Source organism: Artibeus jamaicensis, unplaced genomic scaffold, assembly GCF_021234435.1.
Source record: "Artibeus jamaicensis isolate MK-2021 breed Jamaican fruit bat unplaced genomic scaffold, CSHL_Jam_final scaffold_537, whole genome shotgun sequence".
Taxonomy (NCBI): domain Eukaryota; kingdom Metazoa; phylum Chordata; class Mammalia; order Chiroptera; family Phyllostomidae; genus Artibeus; species Artibeus jamaicensis.
The window spans coordinates 1,254,619-1,276,111 of NW_026522047.1; the positions used below are offsets into that span (position 1 = coordinate 1,254,619).

General features: G+C 57.2%; 1 protein-coding gene across 2 annotated transcripts in view; it reads right to left on the reverse strand.

The window, feature by feature from the left end:
* AP2A2 (adaptor related protein complex 2 subunit alpha 2) overlaps positions 1–21,493 on the reverse strand; it is a 56,278-nt gene that overhangs the window by 18,924 nt on the left and 15,861 nt on the right. For both annotated transcript variants that reach the window (XM_053658449.1, XM_053658448.1), the window contains exons 2-7: positions 15,819–15,887; positions 9,259–9,401; positions 7,716–7,909; positions 4,684–4,813; positions 2,399–2,500; positions 995–1,103 (exon numbers count right to left, since the gene is read on the reverse strand). In XM_053658449.1, the coding sequence (XP_053514424.1) occupies positions 995–1,103; positions 2,399–2,500; positions 4,684–4,813; positions 7,716–7,909; positions 9,259–9,401; positions 15,819–15,887 (747 nt within the window). The remainder of the gene's footprint in view (positions 1–994; positions 1,104–2,398; positions 2,501–4,683; positions 4,814–7,715; positions 7,910–9,258; positions 9,402–15,818; positions 15,888–21,493) is intronic.

Genomic DNA, 21,493 nt, shown 5'->3' on the forward strand with positions numbered 1-21,493 from the left:
AAAATTTCTACTCAAACCAGAAGAAACAATTGACCAAAAAGAGTAAGAAACAACAAAAATACCAGAATGTCAGCAATAGCCTGTGGGGCCCGGCTGCGGAAACGTCCAACCCCTCCAGCAGAGGGGCACAGCCCCCCAGTCCTGAGCCGAGCAGTCGGGCGTAGAGCAGGGCCCGAGCCACCCTGAGGGACCTGCACCCACAGGCAGCAGGGTGGGTGGAGGTTGCCAAACTAAAGCACGTCAGACATGGCGAGAGAGTCAGAGCCTCAAACTGGAAGGAGGAGGAAGGGGAAACTCAGACCCAGGGACCACTGGGGCAGGGCAGGGTCAGAACCTGAGTCTGTGTCCTCACATCTCAGGAGGAAGAGGAGAGAGGTCTGCTGGGCTGAGCAGTGGAATGGGCATGGGGGCTGGGGGGTGAGAGCGGAAGACCTCCCACACCAAGGCTGTGCAGTTCATTCTATATAAAAGATACTTAGCGTAGAGGTTATGCAAAATTAACAAGTACCCCTGATAAAAACAAATTAGACTCCAATGTAAAGTTTACAACAACAAATCAATCTTTGTGGAAGGAATTGGGAGCATCTAACAATTTTCATGTTCGCACTTCAACCAAGAAATTCTATTTCTAGGTCCCTAAGCCCTGATCCAACCAGTAACATTTCAGAATGAACTGTGAGCACACACCTTTGGTGTGTGAGCTGAGGCGACATGGCTTACCAGTTCAGGGACACACTTTCACACTCTATTTTAAGAGCGTTTCAGCAAACCTGTGTAGACCTGAAACTGCACAAAAGCAGAGCCGATTCCAGACTGCAACCACAGTGCCAGCTCTCCACTAGCTGCTCTGGGAAAGCTGAGACACACGGCTGTGTCTCGGAGGACCCACAGGGCAGGGGACAGCACTAGGACGAGGCTTTTAAAGAGACCAGGAGGAAGACCTGCCCCTGAGGGCTGAGGCGGGCCCATCTGCGAGGCCTGTGCTCGGCCATACCTGGGGGCGGGTAGCACTGTAGCAGCCTCAGAAGCTTGACCGACAGCCAGGGAGCCGGGACGAAGTAGTAAGTGTAATCCTGCAGGTCTGTGGACGCAGACGTCACAATCTGTAAATCGACACAGGTGTGAGCTGCTGCAGGCAGCTGTCCCCAGGAGAAGCCCCCACTTCGGGGACCCACACAGACCCTCACACTTCTGGTTCTGCAGGTCACGCACTGATGGAAACCTATTTCATTCAGTGTGCCGAGAATATTCAACACTCTCCTCTGGGCTCCAGAGGCAAAGGGGCAGGCGCATGCAATACAGTCCTACCTGCAGGACATAAACCTGCGATGCTGCCAACCCTCGGCCCAGGACACTACGGCGCCTACAGAACTCAGTCTGCCCCCGTGGACCGGGGAGTGAAAGAGATGCAGCAGGGAGACCTCTAGTCCCTCACTCAGCAAGGAGAACTGGGTATCCTGACCCCAGCCCCACACCCCCATGGCCGCCATGCGTACACCCCTGCCAGGAGCTCACCGAGGCCGGAGAACATGCTTCCGACACTTGCAGTTCCCACACAGCCCCCAGCAGCAGGCACTGTCCCCGCGACATCACACGTCCACCACCACACAGCCCAGTGCCTCCCTGTCTCCTTGTCTTCACCCCTTGAAGCTCCCAGAAGGGCCCCTTTAAGTCACAAGTGGGCAGCGCAGAAAGCTGGCTGCAGCACATTCAGATTCCACGCGGCCTCGGAAGTGAGTGAAGAGCACACAAAAGAAGCAGGACGACCCCACTGTCGCCCCAAACAGGCCAAACGCGAAGACCACAGGCTGTGTGATCCACTGCCACACAACCGGAAGCGCCCAAAGCGGAAGGCCCAGTTCGGAGTGCTTAGGTGGCAAAGGGAAGGGCGGTGAGGACTGAGGCCAGCGCAGAAAGGACAGGGGTCCCCACCACAGGACACCCCACGAGGACCCCACAGGCCCAGAGTGAGAGCTTGGAGCTGGGCTGCTCTGCTCTGGGACCTTCCCACAAGGACAGGGCAGCTCTCCCCTGACTCAAAGCTGAAATAAGGCTAGCCAAGTGTCCTGGGTTCTAAAAAGCAAACAAATGTATTAATTACATGAAACAACTGCAACCAAAACCCACTCTGAGCCCTGGCTGGTGTGGCTCAGTGGATTGAGCGCTGGACTGCAAAGCAGAGGGTTGCTGGTTCGATTCCCAGTCAGGGCACATGCCTGGGTTGCAGGCCAGGTCCCCAGTAGGGGGCACATGAGAGGCAACCACACACTGATGTTTCTCTCCTTCTCTTTCTCCCTCCCTTCCCTTCTGTCTAAAAATAAATAAATAAGTAATTTTTAAAAAGATTATATTTTTTAAAAAATCCACCCTGAGCTCCGTTCCCCATCCGCAGACTTACTCTGCTCAGTCTGGAGACAGCCAGAGAGACAGAGGTTTTAAACTCCTCCGGGTTCTTCTGCGCTAAGGTGGTGATGAGACTCGTGGCGGCAGTCACGACGCCCTGAAAGGAGGACACACGCACAGTGTGCGTTTCAGTCCCAGTCAGGACACCTGAAGCGGGCCTCTTATTCCCAACCCGCATTTCCAGTAACACTTTAGGGGCCACACCTGCCCACCCGCGGCCCACCCGACACTGGAGGTGAGAAGGCGCCCACAGGCGGCTTTCTCCATCCCGCTTCCCTCGCCAACTGCCTGGCAAGTGGCAGGCCGCCCCCGCCCCCTGCAGCTCCACACCCTGGTCCCCACCCTTCCTGTCACCTTGTCCACCCAGTTGTCCGTCTGGCCTGTGGACGGCAGTGCCCACCGCCCCACTTTCTCATCAGCCCATGGTGCACAGGACCGCGCTCCAACCAGCGGAGCCACTGGCCAGGGCGAGCCCCTTGTTGAGAGCGGCCCAGGCCCCGTCTCTGCCACAGGGCCCAGAGGGGCACCTCCCTCCGGGCTGGGACCTCCTGGGCAGCACGGGCGGCCTCAGCCACTGACCCAGCACAAGTCATGGCTCTTCCCAGTAACTCATGACTCTTGTAGGAAGATTTCACCTAAGTAAAGATGCTTTCTCTCACGTTTAAAAGGACGGGCTGAACAATACTACTTCACAGTGAAGATGTGAGCACAAGCAGCTCGAAAACTGCCCTGGGATCAGGTGCTCCCCCGCCCCCGCCCTGACTCCGGGAGCAGAGGCGGGAGCCGTCAACGCCAGGAGACCTCGGAGCCTCGCTGCGCTGTCCCTCCGCTGCTGGTGGGATGTGAAAGCCACACCAACAAGCCTATCTGTCCCTGGCAGGCGAAGTAAGTGCCAAGGACTCCCCGGGCCAGACAGACAGAAAGCTCCCACAAACTCCATGCCTAACACGCAGGTTGCACCAGCGCAGAGAGCTGCTCGCCGAGGTTCCTGAGTGTCCAGGCCGGGCCTGGCTCACCAAGTCTCTACAGGATGAAACGAGCAATCCGCCAACAAGAGTTCGCTGGAGCTCCTGGGACACTGAGCACAGGTTCTGGCTGTCACTGCATCCCTGCCTCATCTGTGCAGGGAGGAGGCTGGACGCAGGGACCCGTCTGCCAAGTGGCTGCAGGAGCTCCCCTGATGAGGCAGCAGGACGGCCTGTGCCAAAAACCCATGCACTTGCGCAGCAGCGTCCATGCAGAGGGCTGCGCCCAGGGAAGCCGAGACACTCAGTCCCGGCCCATCCACCCTCTGTCGCCTTTGTGCAACACCTGGGTTCTAGGGTATGTGATGGCCCGGGCCCCAGGTCTGAGCCTTCATCAACTCCTGGCCCAAGCCTGGATCTGTATGAAGATGTTTGACCCTCTGAGCCTCTGTTGCCTCATCTGCAAAACTGGGAAATGCCCCGCTCCCTCATGGGGTCTCCCTGAGGGGTAACTTGGCAGCTGACGCCTCCCAGCCTCTGGCCACTGCTTCCCAGCCCCTGGGTAACATCTGACCCGGTACAACCTGGTGTGACCCAGCAAGTGTGGCCGGCCTGTGAAGCCATAGTCCCAGGCCACCCCCTCCCGACGGCTCTGCACGCAGAGGAGGGGCTGCCCTGTCCCAGACACAAGCCTGCCCCGGGGATGGGGCAAGTGAGGTACAGACGGCTCACCGACCATCACGCCCCAACAAGCTCTCACCTCCGAATCCCCAGGTAAAGATCACTTATTTTCAATTTGATTTTTAAGGTAGATTTCTCTTCCAGGAAAAGTCACACTACCAGCTACCATACACCCTCCCTCCGCTCAGCAGGATAATCGCCCCATTTGTCTCAGGGTATGACTCTCTCATTTACACAACAGAACACAGGCAGGACAAGGCCACTGTGTCCAACCCCTGCTCCTGACCTTGCCTCCAGTGCCACGTCCCACTCCCACACTCCCTCTCAGGGTGGACGTCTAACACAACCACCGAGTCACTCCAGGCCCGGTCCTCACCCAACACACCAGGAACGCCCTCACTGCACAGGGCGTCTGTGGAAAACAGGGCCTGTCTTGCTCAGCTGTGCAGCCCAGCCTGTAAGAGGTCCCCAACGCAGAGTCCCAGGTGAGCCAGAGACCGCATCGACTCCCCCCCCCCACAAGAGGGCGCTCCAGGCTGGAGGGCTGTGACTTTTTGAGAGGCCCCACGGAGGGAGCAGGGAGCCGTCACAGCAGCCATTCCTGCAATGGTGGCTCTTAGCCAGAGGCATTTACCAAGTGCTGGTCATTGAGGAGGTGCACCACTCGGGACGCCCAGTCGCCTGTGGGGACAAGGTGGGGAGACGTCCGGTACAGGCGCAGCAGACACAGAGCAGCACTCTGCTTCGCGCTGTCCATGGTGTCTCTGAAAGACAGACACAGGAGTCACTTGACAACACAGCCAGCAGGACCAGGGCCCCGGGGAACGCCCACTCAGAGGCCCTGGGGGCAGAGGTGCGGCAGTGGGCAGGCTGCATGACATGCAAAGTAAGGGTGCTTCGGCCTCTGCGGCGACAGAGTGCGTGCCCCTGCACAAGGGTCTGTCGGACACAGCAGCCTCCGGGGACTGCACACCCAGCTCACCCCGCAGAGTCCGCTCCCTGCTGCCTGCCCCTCTTCGAGGGACCAGCACTAACTCGCCCCAACCGCTGGAGGACCCCTGGCTGCGCGGCTGTGTGCAAGCAACACTCCTTTCACCATCCACCTGGAGGTGCCCCCCCCACACCGCCCCGTCTCCAAAACAACCGACCGGCAGGCACCGGTCCCTGCCTGCCCTCAGTGCTGCGGAGCACCAAGAGGCTGGGGGGCCCCACCACAGACCCCAGGAGGGGCTCTGCTCTGGCTGCAGCGCTGGCTGAGGACACAGCTGGGCCCCTACCACGGGGTGCCCCACACAGGCTGCCGGAGCGCCGGTCAGCATTCACAGAGCGCTGGGCACTCGGCCAGTCTGCAGGAAAAGAAGGGGCGTGGGGGCTGTCTCTACCACACACCTCCCTTTGGCGTTTCCATTCCTGAATGAGTCTAAGACAACACGAGAAACCCCGAACCACATCCACCCCCTACTCTTTTGCAAAGAAGAACGACTTTAGAGAAGATTCCTCTTTGGGCTACAAACAGCCTGGGGAGCAGGAGTGGAGGCCTGCCCACTCTGGCTGGATGATCCCCGCCCACTGCTGAGCTTCGGTCTGAGTAGTGAACTCTGGTGCTGACAACACCATCGGAATGTCTGCTGTCCACGCCACCAGCGCACAAAGGACACGGTTCTGGACTAGGGGAGCCGGTTTCCTTCCATGTTCACAACCCCGAGTCAAGATGGAGGCAAGGCCCCAAGCTGGCCCCTGCCCAGCTCCCCCATGGCTCCAACACCATCACACACAGCCCCTCTCAGCAAGAACATGCAAGAAGGAGTGGGAAGTGCAGCATCAACATCCTGGGGGACCAGGGGAAACCGCTGCCGCCCGGCCCCAGTCATGTCGGAGCTGCAGACACACACGCCCACACCTGCCTCCCTGCACCTGCCACCCTGCCCGCCCCTGGGCTCCACCTCGGGGCACCACCCCCTGAGGATTCCGAGTCACTGTTAGCTGGACTTCAAGAGTCCACCACCTTAGTCAAGCAGGGCGGGTGGCCACACAGGCCCCTCACCTGGAGACGTGGCTCGCCGGCTCCCTGCCTGCCCTCCCTCTGGTCCAGGCTCCTCTCCACGCGCCCCTTCACGCCTCTCAGGCTGCACATGCGGCCCATCTTCATTTCAGGGGAATGTTCCTGAACTGTCCTCTGACTACATCTCAGAATTTATCTCTGTCTGCTTTCCATTTCATTCAGACAACAGGTATTTCTCAAGCACCTACTATGTACCAGGCACGATTCAAATGCCGGAAATAAAGCCATAGCCACTGCAGACAGAAATCTCAGACCCCCAGTGCTTGCCTTCTGAGGGCGGGCCAGGGGCAGGAAGGGAGAGAGGGAGGGGGGAAGGGAGGGAGGGAGGGAGGGAGGGAGGGAGGGAGGGAGGGAGGGAGGGAGGGAGGGAAGGCCTTGCTAGACCTGGGCTGCCCTAATGGGTGAGAGGGCCCAGGGTGCCATGCAGCCCTCAGCGGGGGGCAGCCTGGCTCCCAAATCCTGTCCAGCTTCCCTCTGGTGGACAGCCCCCACCCCCCGGTTCACTCAGCCACCTCCAGTCCTTCTCCATCTCGGTGCTGCACTCTCGGGGCCCCTCCGAGCGCCCTGCCGAGGCTGCCCAACTGTGTGTGACAGTGTCCCTGGGCCCCACCAGCTTCCTCGGCTGTGCATCCGAGCTCTTATTTCACTGGGCTGTTCTGTGGTCTCTCCCTGCCGGACTTCTCCGTCTGCCCTGCTGTGACCCTGCTGTGACCCTGCCGTGCCCCTGCTGTGACCCTCCTGCAGAGCTCACATGGCCACCCTGCCACTGCGCTTCCTGCTCTTGGTCTGGCCACACGGCCCATCGGGTACACTGCAGGACACGGTGAATCAGCCTTGGCCTTCCCCAGCAGAGGCTGGCAAAACAGGCTCTGCTGTGACGACCAGATGTGCTAAGACCCCGCCCAAGGTACTGCAGGGCAGCACCAACATTTGAGAACCGCGGGCCCAGAGCCTTGCTCCAGTACGGGTGGGCACACTTCCTGACATCCTCCGCCCTCGCCGATGAGTCTCAAAGGGTCTCTTCCACGTTCCCATGGCCAGTTGTCCTGGAGGACCTTGTCCCCGAGTCCTTAGCAAGTGCCCTGGGCTGAGGCCGTCTGTCAGCCAGGCACGTCCAGGGACATGGCTCTCAGGCAGTCTCTAAGCTCAGCAGAGTGTCTGGAACATGAGGGGCACCCTCCCTCCCAAAACGCCAAGACCAGGGTGGCCCAGTACCGCTCTGAACTCCCCCAGAGCTGCCAGCTCGGCCCCATGCAGTGTCCCCCCCAAGTTTGGGGGCGGGGTGATTTACAAAGAATTCTAAGCACTTGGGGGTATGGCTTTTCCCCGCCGTAACTGGGGAAAGGGTGAGGAGAGGCGCTGCACACACAGAACAGCTGTTCCTCCTTCCGTGGCCTGAGTGAGGCTGAAGCCACTTCTTGGTCTGGTTGCACCTGGCCAGGGGGGGGGGAGGCCAGACTGGACCTCACCTGACGTCTAAACTGTATCTGGTCTCCCACTGCATGAAGTGCTGAGATCAACTCATTCTATAAATTATTAAAGTAGTTACACACTTGATATATTTAACATGACAGACATATTTCAACAAGTCACGAGACACATACCCAGCTACGAGGATTTTCGGGATCTCCCCGGCAAACGCCTCAGCCATCTCTCGGCTGCCCACGTTGGCGACGCAGTGCAGGGCCAGACCCATGAAGGTGGGGTTCCGGCTGGCCAGGTCGTTCTTGATGGCGTTGTTGATCAGGCGGATCAGCTCGCTATTGGAGTTCACCAGCACAGAGATGAAAAGGTATCCCTGGGTCCGAAAAACAAGACGGCAAGATGCTCAGCGCCAGCAGGTACGCGCGGCCTGAGGCCTCGGGCAGCCTCTGTCGGGACCGCACCCTGCTGAGCTGCCGTGAGAGCCACGTTGGGACGGGCCCGTCTGCACCAGGGTGCAGCGCCACTCCTGTTACAGAAGCTGGGTCTCTGCTTCTGATTCTGCCATGAGAAAGTCCTGCAGGATGCACCTGAGAGGCAGTCGGAGGTCCCCACGGAAACCAGACACCTTGGCCCTCTCCCCAGTCCCCCTGGGACCATCTGCGTGTGGAGTGAATGCACACATTTGTCTGCTGACATGTGTGAGGAACGGAAGCTCACCACTGTCCTGGATGGGAGGGAACTGTAACTTAACAGCTCTATAATGAATCCCAGAATCCCAGGTGACTGCTGTCCCCTGTCTCTGGATTCTGTCTCTGCACACCCAGCTTGCCCTCCCCACCCAGCTCATGTCACCCGACAGTCCACCCGCTCCCCATGAAGAGGCACAGTGAGTTCTCCAAACCCATCTGGTCTTGGGAGGAAGACCTGAGTCGGCACCGCTGCCCTTCCAGCTTGGCCCACCCAGCATGTGCATGCCCGTGGCTGGTGCTTCCTGCTCAGCCCACATCACACCCAGTCAACCCCTCTCCCTCAGTCTCAGCTCAGGGCCTCGCCAGGGTGCCCTGCCTCCCAGCCACCCCTCTCTTCAGGTCCCCGCTGGGCACAGGCCAGGGCTGTAATTCTCTGTTCACAGGGTGGCCAACACCATCTCCCCACTGGCCCACACCTGCTTTTGGCTCACTATAGTCCAGGGGTACCCCTGGCACACAGCTCGGCCTATGGCGAACTCCAGTTCTTGTGGAGTGAATGCTCACATTAAACAGAACTCCTGACACCTGGGGGCGTTTAGTTCCCGTAAGCCAGGTCCTTGGGCAACAGAGGGAAGTCACTGGGTGTCACTGGGTGACACTGGGGAGGGTGTGAAGACACAGCGCTGCTCTGAGATGACCAGGGCCACCTAGGAAGGTGCCAGCCCACGTGGGAGTGGTGCCTGTCCCAGGAACAGGAGCCCGGCCAGGGGCCACGAGGCCTGCTCTGGGGAGAAGACAGCCTTCCCCGCCCTTCCGTCTGAGGCAGACCCCTCAGGGACCATCACGTGGCAGCTGGCCCCAGGCAGTACCAGTCTGAGCCCATGGAAACGTCCCGGACTGTGCGGAAATTGTAAAGAAATGGCCACTGTGTTAAAAAACCCTCGCCCAGGGGGAGCCCCTGGAAGGCTACGCTGGCACCCGGAGCCCCTCTTTGACACCAGCCTGCCCAGACACCACCCGCAGTGACACTCACAATCTGCTTCTCCGTGTATCTGTTGGAGCTCAGCAGGTTCACGGCCTCCATGTGCCCAAAGTCAATGTCATGGCCCAAGAGAAAGATGAAGAGCAACTTGCAGACATACTTCTTTTTACTGTAGCCATCGAGAGCCTTGTCACCTAGAAGGGAAAGCAAGCTCTCAGCGGCAGAGACAAGCCAGGCAGCGCAGGAGCCCACCTCCAGCAGGGACCTCGGCCCACCCACGCTGACCCTGCACCAGGCACAGGTGGCATCTCTGCACAGGGGGGTACACCCCAGAATCCAGATATCCGGTTTCCCTAAAACACAGAAACAGAAGACCTGAAGCAGGAGCTGTAGGCTCCCAGGACAGGTCGCCCCTGAGCAGGCACCACTGGGGCCACACTCTGAGCTGCCACAGTCCCCCAGGGCTCCGGGAGCCAGCTCTGCCTTACACCGACTCGTTAACACCCTCCTGGATAGTGTACCAGCCAGGCAGACGAGCACCACACAATCTTCCACCTCACATCAGCTGTAGGACACATCACCCCCCATAACACCACACAGAAGGACCCAAAGGGCCCCATTCTCTACCCCAACCAGCCTGCTGTGTCCTCATCAGACGTCCTGGCACAGCCCCAACCATGGTGCCTGCAGAACAGGAAACACCCCTTTTGAGGCCCACTCAGCGCCACCATTATAAACACCAGAAGCTCTAGGGGCACTTTAAAAGTGTCCAGTGTCCGTTGGAGCCAGCGTGAGCAGACTATATAGAGGTGACAGTCAGGGCAGCTGGTGGTCCCACAGTGACTTGGTAGCCACAGCAAGAAACCAAGTCCTCTCTTGGTTTCTTAGCGCCCCAGCAGGGCCCCAGTCTCAGCCCTGCCTGTGGTCAGATGGGAAGCAGAGGCGACTTTGGCCCTGGGGCCTTCGGAGTGGCTCTGTGCACAGTCCAACCCATGATGGAGTAAGTCAGAGCCGTGGAGCCTGGGTGTGGCCTGGTGGCCTGGGTGTGGCCTGGTGAGGGCAGGCTGAGGGCTGCCCCTCCGGTGTCTGGTGCAGGGTGACCCCAGCCTTTCCCCAGCAAGTTTCCAGCCATCAGCCCTCCCAGACCTGGCTCCCAGCAGCACCCACTCCAGGGGCTGTTGACTGAGGGGCAGGGTCAACACAGAGCTCAAGAGCAACATTAAAGCGTCCTGCCTCAGGTACCACTCACGTGTTCTGAGACGCTGAGGGCTCTGCCCCACTGCTCCCCGTGACCAGAAACAAAAGCTCTGCTTGATGCACATGGCCCAGAGGTCTGCCTCCATCAAGAAAGTGTGAGTGCGGCTCCACCAGCACCCTCCCCCCAAACACTCCCGGCCACCCATTCCCGTCCCCCTCAGAGGCAAGGCCCAGGCCACAGTGTGTGCCAGGAGCCCAGGGTCCCGACGGCTACCATGGGCACCGCCAAGCCTTGCTCTTCACTCCACAGGAGCCCAAGGCCACCCCGAACTGCAGACTCATCATCAGGACCCCGGACCCGAGCGCAGCCAGTCAGCTCCAAATGTACACTGGGTGTGCAGGTCCCAGGCAGAACCCCCGCGCACCTCTCCACCGTCCCACAAGATGACACTGGAGAGGCATGACCGAGAAAGAAGCCCTCCTGCAGCTGGGGCCGAGGACAGAACTCCGTGGTCCCACAGCAAACCCGACCCGATGCTGGTCAGAACCTTTGCACAGCCCTCTCAACACAACCCCTGTGCGCAGACAGACAGTTGCCCACACCAGCAACCTGACTGCCCACAGGAGGGCCCTGCCCGGGGCAGCCACTTCTGCTCTCTCCAGCAGGCTGAGCTACGCCCGTGCTCCAAGAAGAGGCCTCCGAACCTGTCCTCCTCGGGCTCTCCTTCAGCTCTGGAGGCCACACTGTGCCCTGTGTCTCACCATCACTCTTACCTGGGCTCAGCGTGCCTTCTGACAAATGGCCTTGGAGCCCACAGCGTGCCCCCTCCCCCGCCCCAGCCGGCTGCACCAGCCTGAGACAGTCCTCCACAGGTCGGTTTCAGCACTGGGCCAGCCAGCTTTGTAGGCCCACCACTTCGAAACTCATCCCGAGGCTTTTCTGAGCTGCGGATGGGGATGTCGACAGTGACGGTCATGACCCTGGCCTGCTGGTGGATGTGGGGAGAGGGCAGGAGGGACAGCGGGCCACCCGCCCCAAAGGCACCTGCCCCAGAGTCTGTGCCCCCGGCTGTCAGCTCCTCCACGGCCCACAGCTCAGCAGGCCCTCACAGAAGCAGGACACTGTGCCAGGCTGAGCGGTGCCGGGAAGGAGCGAGAGCACAATGCAAGCAAAGGAGGGCACAAAAGACAGCAAGAGGCTAAGACAGGTCCTTCCTCAACCATCTCTCAGAACTCAGATCTCTCTCCAACTATGTCCATCCACCCATGGAGCTCTTCACAGGGTCACTGCAGGTCTCAGTTCTAGAATTCCCACTTGTTCTTATTTCAAAATCTGCTGTGTCACCTGTGACATTTTCCAAGTTTCCTGCTAAAAGTTCGGATTTTGTTGGTTATGTCTTTAACACGGTCAGCCTTGTTCCTGATCATATCCTGTGCCTGGTACTGGGCCTCCAGGACTGTCTGCCATCTGTGCTGTGGGCCCAACCACCCAGGACCCCATGCTGGGTGTCGGACCCGGAAAGCCCACTGCAGGGACCCTCTGCAGCCCCGCTGACTGAATCTCCCCCCAAGACAGGACTGTCCTCTCACCTCGCTCGTCTCGGCGGAAGACCTGAGGTCCCATGAGCGTCCAGGCGTTTGGAGCCCCACCACATTGTGACGGGGCTTGCCCACTTCCCATCGCTCCTGCCCTGAGGGCACTGCCTTTGGGGGTCTCAGTTCACAATGGAAGGAAGGGGGTCTCCACTTTGGGTGGGCTCTGAGGTTTGACTTTTTCTCCTCTAACCAGGGCTGCTCACACTTGGGAGCCATTCCGTGGACTAGAAGGTGCTGAGCAGGCTTCCCTGGCCTTCCCCCACTAGGTGGCAGTAGCACCCTCCCACCCAGGTCGTAACAACTAAAAATGTCTCCAGATCTTGCCAAAGGCCCCTGGAGGGCAGATACCTACCCTGGCGACTTCCCAGGTCAGCAAAACCAGGGCTCTGCTTCCCGCCTGTGCCTTGGAGGTCAGCAAATGCTCTCAAGGTGCAACAGCCGAGGGCGGTGCCTGTGAGCGCTGGGTGGACCTCCCCTTGCATAAGGCTCAGTGACTGCTCTCCTTACTCAATGATGCTTTCAAGGTTTTTTTCATGCTGTGTCTTTTTTTTTTTTAATATTCCCCAGAGAATATGTTTTTTATTGATTTTTAGAGAGAGAGGAAGTGAGAAAGAGAAGGGGAGAGAAGCATCGATGTGAGACAGAAACGCCGACCGGCCGCCTGCCGTCTGGGATGACACTCCCGCCCACCTCCCGGCGGCCGGGGCCACACCTGAGCCCATGCACAGGTGCCTCTTTCCAGGATTTTCCAGTTAAAGGGCTGGTCTAAGTCTGCCAGTCCAAAGTGGCACCTGAGCACGTAAACCGTGATGGTGCATAGCAGGTGGGCTCCAAGTGCAAGACACGCAGGCGCAGAAGGTGGGGACCCGGTGTGAGGAAGCGGAGCAGGCCTCCGCGCTCTGTTTCTACGACTGCAGTGACATTCCAGATGCGCAGGTTAAATGCGACCCGCTAAAATTCATTTTACTTTCTCAATGTGAGCGCCAGAAAGTTCTGCATGCAACTCACAGTATTTCTAGGGGACAGCACCGATCTGGTATCTAACCTACCGCAGGAGGTGGAAGTGCCCCGAAGCGGAACACACACCTGTGCAGACGAGAGACAGGTTCCCCTCACCTGCCACTGCTCGGGCACACACGTGCTCAACCAGCACCGACTGCAGCCAGGAGGGAGCCTCCTTCCCACACACGACAGTCACCTTAGACGGGCATGAGGGTGGGGAAAACAGCATCTACACCGGCGGCTGGAAGACTCACCGCCTGAACAGCCATGAACGTTTCACACCACGACTCTCATCCTCCCAGGACTTCGCTGCTGTTTCCACACCTGGACGCCGTCAGGGCAGCAGACATGGGCCTCCCCACAGTGCAGGCCGGGGGCCGCTGCCAGCTCTGCCTTCCTGGGCTCTCCAGCCACATGGCCAAGGGCTCCACCCTTCCTGCCCAACGCGAGATCCTCAAGTGGGCAGTGTGCGCTGATCCTAGCAGAGCCACACCATCACCTGCTGCCTCCTGCACCTTTCAATGCTGTGACCCTCTGGACCGTGGTCCTCCCAGGGTCTGCTTCAGGACAGCCCCACCCAAGGTCAGCAGTGCCCCGTCTTACAGCTCAGAAAGGAAGCGCAACGGGTGAGGTGACTTGACAAGGTGGCACGTTTCCTGAACATCAGAGCAGGGTCCTCAAAACCATGGGACACCCCCGCCCTTCAGGAAGGAATAAAAGCCACAGCCCCTCACCAGAGAAGGTGCACGAGCGGCACGGGGGCACACGCACAGGTGCCCCACAGGTCAGTCGTGTGGGCCATGCACATTAAAGCAGCAGGGAGGCTCCACGGCTCACCTTCTGGGATGACTCGTGTCCAGAGCCCAGGGGACACTGGCAGGTGCTGGGGGACCTGGAGAGGCAGGAAGCTCACCTGCTGCGGCTGGGAACGCAGACGGGGCAGCCCCTGAGGAAGACGGCTTGGAGGGTTCTCACGGGACCCAACTCCCTCTCGCCACGGCACCCAGCCATCGTGCCCCCTGGCGTTGACCCAGAGGGGCTGAACGCCAACGTCCATGCCCACACAGAAACCTGCACACGGTGTTCATGGCAGCTTCTTCCTAACCGCAAAACTGGGAAGGGACCAGACGCCCTTCGGGAGGTGACAGATGGATAAGCTGTGGTCCATCCAGACGGTGGACTATGAATTCAGGGCCAAAAAGAAATGAGCTACCAGGTCATGAAAAGCGTGGAGGAAACGTAAATGCATATCCCTGAGTGAAAAGAGCCAACCTGAAAGGCTACGGAGGGTCCGATGCCACCTCCACGACGCTCTGGAAAAGACAAACTGTGGAGGCATGAAGAGCTCAGCGGTTGCTGGGGTCGGGGCGCACACAGGATTTTTAGGGCAATGATACCATAATGGTGGACATCTGTCACTACACGTTTGTCCACACCCAGAGAACACATGACACCAAGATGAATCCAATGCCAGCTGGGGGCTCCAGCTGAGGATGGGTCAGTGCGGCCTCACTGACTGTGACAAAGGCACCATCTGCTAGGGCATCCTTAACAGGGAGGCTGTGCAGGGGGAGGCAGGACACTTGTGGGAATTTCTGTGCCTTTTAATTTCACTGTGAACATAACACTGCTTTAAAAGAATAGTTTTAATAAGAAGAGATAAATAAAAATACTTTAAAGCAATGAAAATTACAGACCTCGCATTCAAAAATATGCATATGAGCAAACCATTCTGGGCGTGTCCCAGGCCTCTGGGAGCATCCATGGGCCTGGCTGAAAGTGTCACAACACGGCACTTCCCCGGGAGATCAGCAGGGGCACGACCAGTCCCCGATCCCCTGAACCCCGCCAGCTTCCCCATCACCTGGCAGCACCGGGGAGCTTCCACCAAGGAGTCCCACCTTCCTGTCCCCACGACTCCTCAGGGTTGGCCCCAGCCCTCTCCTCCACCCACGATTTTTGGGAACTTCCAGCCAGTCTCTAAAGTCTGTGCAGAGACTTGAACAAAGCCTCAAACCTGTAAGAATTAACTAAAAACTAAGGCCGAAAGGGCTAAGCAGCCTTTCACAAATACGTCCTTCAGACTGCAAACCGACGCTTCACGCATCTTCTAAAGGCGCACACCCCACAAAAGGAGAGGATCAGGGAATGTCACCAACACGGCAAAAACACTCGGACACGGGAAGTGCTTGGATCCCTGATGAAACGCCACACAAATACCCAATGGCCTTGGGCAGAGCCTGTCTTCATCGAGGCTCCCGCTCGGAGCCCCGCGCGCGGGTCTGCTGCTTCTCACCCTTGGGGCCCCCAGGGGCCAAGGCCTCCGTGGAGGTCGCTGGTCCAGAGCAGCACCCTCCAGCTTCGGGAAGAGCTGAGTCTCAGAGGCACCACACTGGCTGATCTGCTCTGAGCAAACATCAAATGACTTGAGAACAACCAGTGGGCTGACCTGAAACACTTTTAAATTCTACAAAGCCATGACAGTAACTGTAACTAAGAACTTAACTTTGGTTCCAAGTGGGAAAAAAAAAAAAAATCAAGGGATTAGACCTGGCTGGTGTAGCTCAGTGGGCTAAGCTCGGGCCTGCAAACTGAGAGAGTGCAGGTTCAATTCCCAGTCAGGGCACCCGCCTAGGTTGTGGGCCAGGTCTCCAGTGGGGGACTCATGAGAAGCAACTGATCTATGTTTCTCTCCCTCCCTTTCTCCTTCCCTTCCTCTTTCTCTAAAAAATAAATAAATAAAATCTTTAAAAAAGATTAAGTCCCTCCTACGTGAAACTGACAACAGAACATTTGGTGAGGTCACACACACTTACCTTTGAATTTTGATCGAATGTTTGCCAGCTCCTTGTTTATTCTCTTTATTTCTGCTTCCTTACTTTTGCCTGAAAATAAGCACAAATGTGTTAACTGCCGACTACACATGCACGTGTTCCTTGAGGAGATGACACAGAGCAGAGAAGGCAGAATCACTGCTTTCAGAAGCCGGAGGCACCGGGCAACCACCTCCAACCAACCCGCCTCTGCCTGGAGCCCAGCGGGCAACACGGCCTCCAGTGCACATGGGCAAGTTCCCCTTTACGGTGACGCCGTCAGCTCACCCTTTGGCCCCAGTTCTGGAACGAGAAGCACGCAAATACCTGCTGAACGCTTCCCAGCCAACAGTTCCCTCCTAAAAGTGACTCTCACTGCCACAGACCAGTTTTACCATGTAGGCTCTGGCCCCCCCTTCCGTGTGCAGCCCACCAGCCCTCAGACCCGGACCACCCCCTCCCATTGCACAGTGCTCGGGGAGGTGCAGGAGCCTCCACGACACAGTGGCAGTCGCGCTCCAGCTCCGTCCTGGGCCTACTGTGCGGTGGCCCTCATCCCACAAACATGCACGTACGGAATGCATCAGCGTGGCGTGGACACGACCACGTTTGCTCTCCTCCACCAAGGCCCAGAGAGTACAGGTGATTCCCAGGGCTGCACCAGCCCAGCAGGAGTACAAGAAATCTTTCACCACCTGGGAGCAGGTGAGACGTTATGTTTCTTGTTACAGAAACACAAGCCTGTGAATTTCCACTGCTCTTTGAAAGCAGGCCCCCGTTTACTGCTACAGACCCTGTCCAGGTGCATCCTTGGTCCGGTGCTCAGGCTCACTAGCATTCTCCTCCAGACGCCCTGCCTGCCCACCCACTTGGCCTCCTCACCACCCCTTCTGGGACCCGTCCTGGGATCCCCAGCAAAGCAGCCCCCCTCCAGGACACTCCCAGAACACCATCATCTTTCACCATTAACTTACCGATCAACAGCCCCTAAAATCTGCTAAATTACGGCAACACTCCTTTCCAGAAAGCCCCTGGCAGAGTGGCGGTAAGGACAGGGTGGGACAGGCTCATCAGCAGCTGGGCTGAGGGGCACGGACTTAGGTTAGAACCACTCCCACCCGGGGGAGTGGCCAGCCCCCGGGGGTGATGGTGGGGGCTGCACAGCTTTAACAGAAAAGTCCACAGCAGTCCTTTAACAGCAACAGCCCATTCTGGGGAAGGAGTGTGCAGCCTGTAGCGACTGGGGCACCCCAACCTCCTTGGCCAGACACTCTTGCTGCCCGCCCTGCACTCCTGCCAGTCGTTCCTGGGGCAGGTCAAGGACCAACTTGTACTGCAACTCTCCTTAAAAAGGTATCTTGTTGAAGGTTTTCAGACCTGGCAGAAAGGCCCATGAGAGCCCAGGAGCCTTCTGCTGCACATACCCGAAGACTGTAGGTGGCTCCACACAGCCTGGACAGAGTGTGGACGAAACACTTTGCAGAGGGAGTGTGCGTGTGTGCACCCCAGTGTGCGCACCTGTGTGTGTACTCCCCACAGGTGTATAGGAACCTGTCTCTGTGCTCCCCGCTCTAGCATACCCAGTAACCGACTGTCGCCCTGGGGACCTCTCCTCATGCAGCAATACCCACATCAGGAGAGCAGCCCACAGACACACCCAGCACTGGGTGGAGGTCTGCTTTCACTCCACACAGCAAGGCCACCCCAGGTGTCAAACCCTGCACACCCCCGGGGGTTCCGCCAGAGCAAAGTGCTGCACTAGGTTCCGGGTGCCCATCCCCGGGAAGGTCTTGAGGAAGTCCGGTGTGACCGTGCTGGCTGTTATCCCACACGCAGATTCACACACCAACTCACAACGTTAGCAGGCCTCTCCCACTGCACACCACCAAGCCATCATCCCCTGCACGGTGGGGGCGGCCTGTGCAAGGGCTGGTGGGCCTTCCTGGGAATGCCAGTTCCTGCTCACTCAAGCTGCACTTCTTCCCAGACAGAGGGCCTCACCCACAACTTGGCCGCCCCACATTGCTGTGAGCTAGTCTAGCAAAAAAACTTATCTTTTTAGATAAAGAATTCACTCTGAGGGAGGGGCATGGTTATTGCCCTACAAGCGGCACTGACTTCAGAAACCAATCTCAACCAGGTCAAGTGCCGGCAGGAGTCACTGGATGCAGCGACATGCCTCACCATGCCTGCAGTCTGACCTCTGTCCCACTCCACACCAGCTCTATCACAAATGTGGCAGGTCTGTCTGCCACTGAAGACACCCAGCCTGTAACAGACGTCCCCGCGGTGGACTTAGGAGCCCTGCTAGCTAATGAATAACCTGGATTAGCCCTCAACCTCTGCCCAAAAACAAGTGACCTGTGCACCCAGTCGGCAGCACAGAGTGCAGCGGTCTGGGTCGCAGGCTCTGCTGAGGGCTCCTGGGCTGGCAGAAGTGTCCTCCCAGCCCCTCCCGCCCCCTCCTGGAACAGCGTGCTGGTCAATGGCTTCCCCTAGCTTGTCAGCTGAACTGGCCAGCAGACAGTCAATGTCTTGGGAAGCAGAGTGCAGAGGCCTGTCTGTCACAACTCATTACAGGACACCAAGGCACCCAAATGTTAAGGAGAAGTCTGAAATTCTCATAAAATTTGCTCTAAATAGAGACTTTTCATCTGTGTAAGCATTCACTGAGTGAGTCAAAAGCCCAAAATTGACCAAAAAGCCTATTTTTGAAGGAAGGTATCATTGCAAAAATTACACTGAAAGCGGTCAACAGAGCAAACTGTGCAACGAAGCCAGGACACAACTGCCAGTCCAGGCCCTACAAGCTGCCCTGACCCTGGGCCATCACCGGAACCTCTCCACACCTCAGCCTCTCCACCGATGGGCCACCATGAGGACCGCAGCAGGACACAAGCAAAAGCTCACACGAAGCAATGTGGCCACAGGAAGCTGTCCGACATCGTTAGGGGCACTCTCTGCTTGTCCTCCTCAGTAGAGCACGAGAAGCCCGCGCTCAAAACAGACTCCCCCACAGCCACTGGAACGACAGAGCTCAAGGAAGAGGAGGAGCTACTGCGCCACAGAAGGCAGAGCCACGGTGACTCTGACTGATGCCCACGGGGTGCTCTTATCGGCCTTGTTGAGCTAGAATTCACTCACTGAAAGCACAGAAGTCACGGGCCTTGGGGCGTTCAGAGCAGTGCACCCACCACCGCAATGCGACTCCACAAAGCACGCGTCTCCCCAGGAAGAAACCCCGCCCCCGCCAGCAGTGGCTGGGCAGCCCCCCGACTGCCCCTCTCGCAGCAGCCTCTTCCACACAGGTCACAGGAGCAGACTCTCCGCGAGGTCTTTCCTGATGGGCTCCTGCCACTTCATGGTGCTTTCACGGCAGTGAGGATTGGCGCCTTCCCTCTCAGTGCTGGCTAACGGCACATCACACGGATGTCATCACCCGATGGGCTGGGCCATTTCCGCTCTTTGGCCATTATGAACACTGCTGCTGTAGACATTCCACCCAGTTTTTGTGTGAGCACGCCTCCTTTCTCTTGGGCAAACACCTAAGAGCGGAACTGCTGAGCCACAGGGTGCTTTGTGTGTGACGTTTGGAGGGGTGACATTAGTTACACTGTTTTGTATTCACCCTACACTCCTTTCCCTCTGACCATCACCACACTACAGTCAGTGTCCACGGGTGACACACGTATGGTCTGTGCTGACCCTTTCATCTCCTTTCATCCAGTCCCCCCAACCTGCCCCTGACCGCTGTCAGTCTGTTCCAATGTCCTTGCCTCTGTTTCTGTTTTGTTCATCAGGTTATTTTGTTCATTAGGTTCCACATATACGTGAGATCATACGGGATCTGTCTTCTTCTGACTGGCTGATTTCACTTAGTCTAATACTCTCCAGGTCCATCCATGCTGTCGCACAAGGTCAGAGTTCCTTCTTTTTCAAAGCCACGTAGTATTCCATTGTGTGAAGGTGCCACCGCTTTTTTATCCATTCATTTGCTGATGGGCATTCCGGCTGCTTCCAGACCCTGGCTATTGACTTCAATTTTCTAATGTGTATGACTTCCATGAACAATATTTGTTTGTAAGTGTGCACATTTTTAAAGCCTGTTTTCAAATGAAGCAAATGTATGAAAAAGATTGTAGCCCTAAGCAAGCTTCACTAGATACAGGCAAATGCTGTAAAACACAATGTTCGGCACAAATTTGGGGGGGTCTGTCTTCAAGTACTCTTCCTGCCTCTGCTTCTACCCCTCCTTTCTGGGACTTGTGGACACAGTGTGCCTGGTGGCCCCACAGGTCTCTGAGGCTCTGCTCGTGTCTACATTCTGTTCACCTTCTGCCCCTTAGACTAGACCCTGTTTGCCTGCAGAACGACCTTTGTGGGTCTTCACAGGCCTATTCTCGGTTCCCTGGTCCTTTCTTGTGCCAGTCCAAGTCCACTATGGGGCGCTCTGGAGAATTTTTCATTGTAATTATTGTATTTTCAACTCCAGAAATTATTTTATTTTATTTTTCAATGTTTTTTGTTTAATTATTGTTCTATCTTTTTCTATCTTTTCTATCTTTTACTCCCATCCCAGCCCCCCCCAGTGCTCCCCACCTCCCTCCCATTCCCCCCACCCCACCTTAGTTTTTGTCCATGTGTCCTTTATACTTGTTCCTCTGAATCCTTCCCCTTTTCCCCTGAAATTTCCTCTCCTCTGGACACTGTCAGCCTGTTCTGTATTTCAGTGTCTTTGGTTATATTTTGCTTGCTTGTTTGTTTTGTTGTTCAGGTTCTTGTTGAAGGTGAGATCATATGGTAGTTGTCTTTCAACACCTGGCTTATTTCACTCAGCATAATGCTCTCCAGTTCCATCCATGCTGTTGCAAAGGGTAGTCGCTCCTTCTTTCTTTCTGCTGCACAGAATTCCATTATGTAAATGTACTTTTTTTTAACAATTTCTGATTCAATTATTGATATTCTATTTTGTAAGAGAAAATATTCTCATATTCTCCTGTAATTATTTAGACAATGGTTTCTTTTAGTTCCAGGAACATTTATAGTAACCAATTCCTTGTCTAGTAAGTCCAGCATCGGGACCCTTGCAAACAGCTTCTACAGACTAAAGACGGTACCTTAGATGACACAACGTGGCAGCTCTGGAAACAGGGGCACCCCTTCCCAGGGATGTGGCTGCTGCTGCTGCTGTGGCAGCTGCTTAGTGACTCCCCAGACCATGTCCTTGAAGTCTGGAAGCTGCTCATTACAGCCACCAAGGTCTTGCTCAGCAGCCAAGTGCTCAGGGACCTCCTCCAACCGCCTCCAGCCAGTGAGTGTCCAGACACTCCAAGGGACTGAGGAGCACCTTCCCCACTGAGCCTGTGACAGCACTGCCTCTGTCTCCACTTCCTCCCTGCACAGGGGTCCAGGGACCCCAAGGTGACAGGCAGAGGCCCTCACCATTCGGTCTTAGACACACACAGTCCTGCTTGCGTGCAGCCTCCTAGGTCTACACAAACCTGTAAGAGCTTTCCAAAGCCCCTGACGGCGTGTCACTCCTGACATCTGCCTTTCCAGGTGCTGGCCAGGACCTTTTCAGGTCCTTTGCCTCCAACTGTGATACACGACTGCCACTCCTCGTTTCCCACAGACACACTAAGGGTAGGGCTCTTCCCACTGAGAGAGGTCAAAAGATG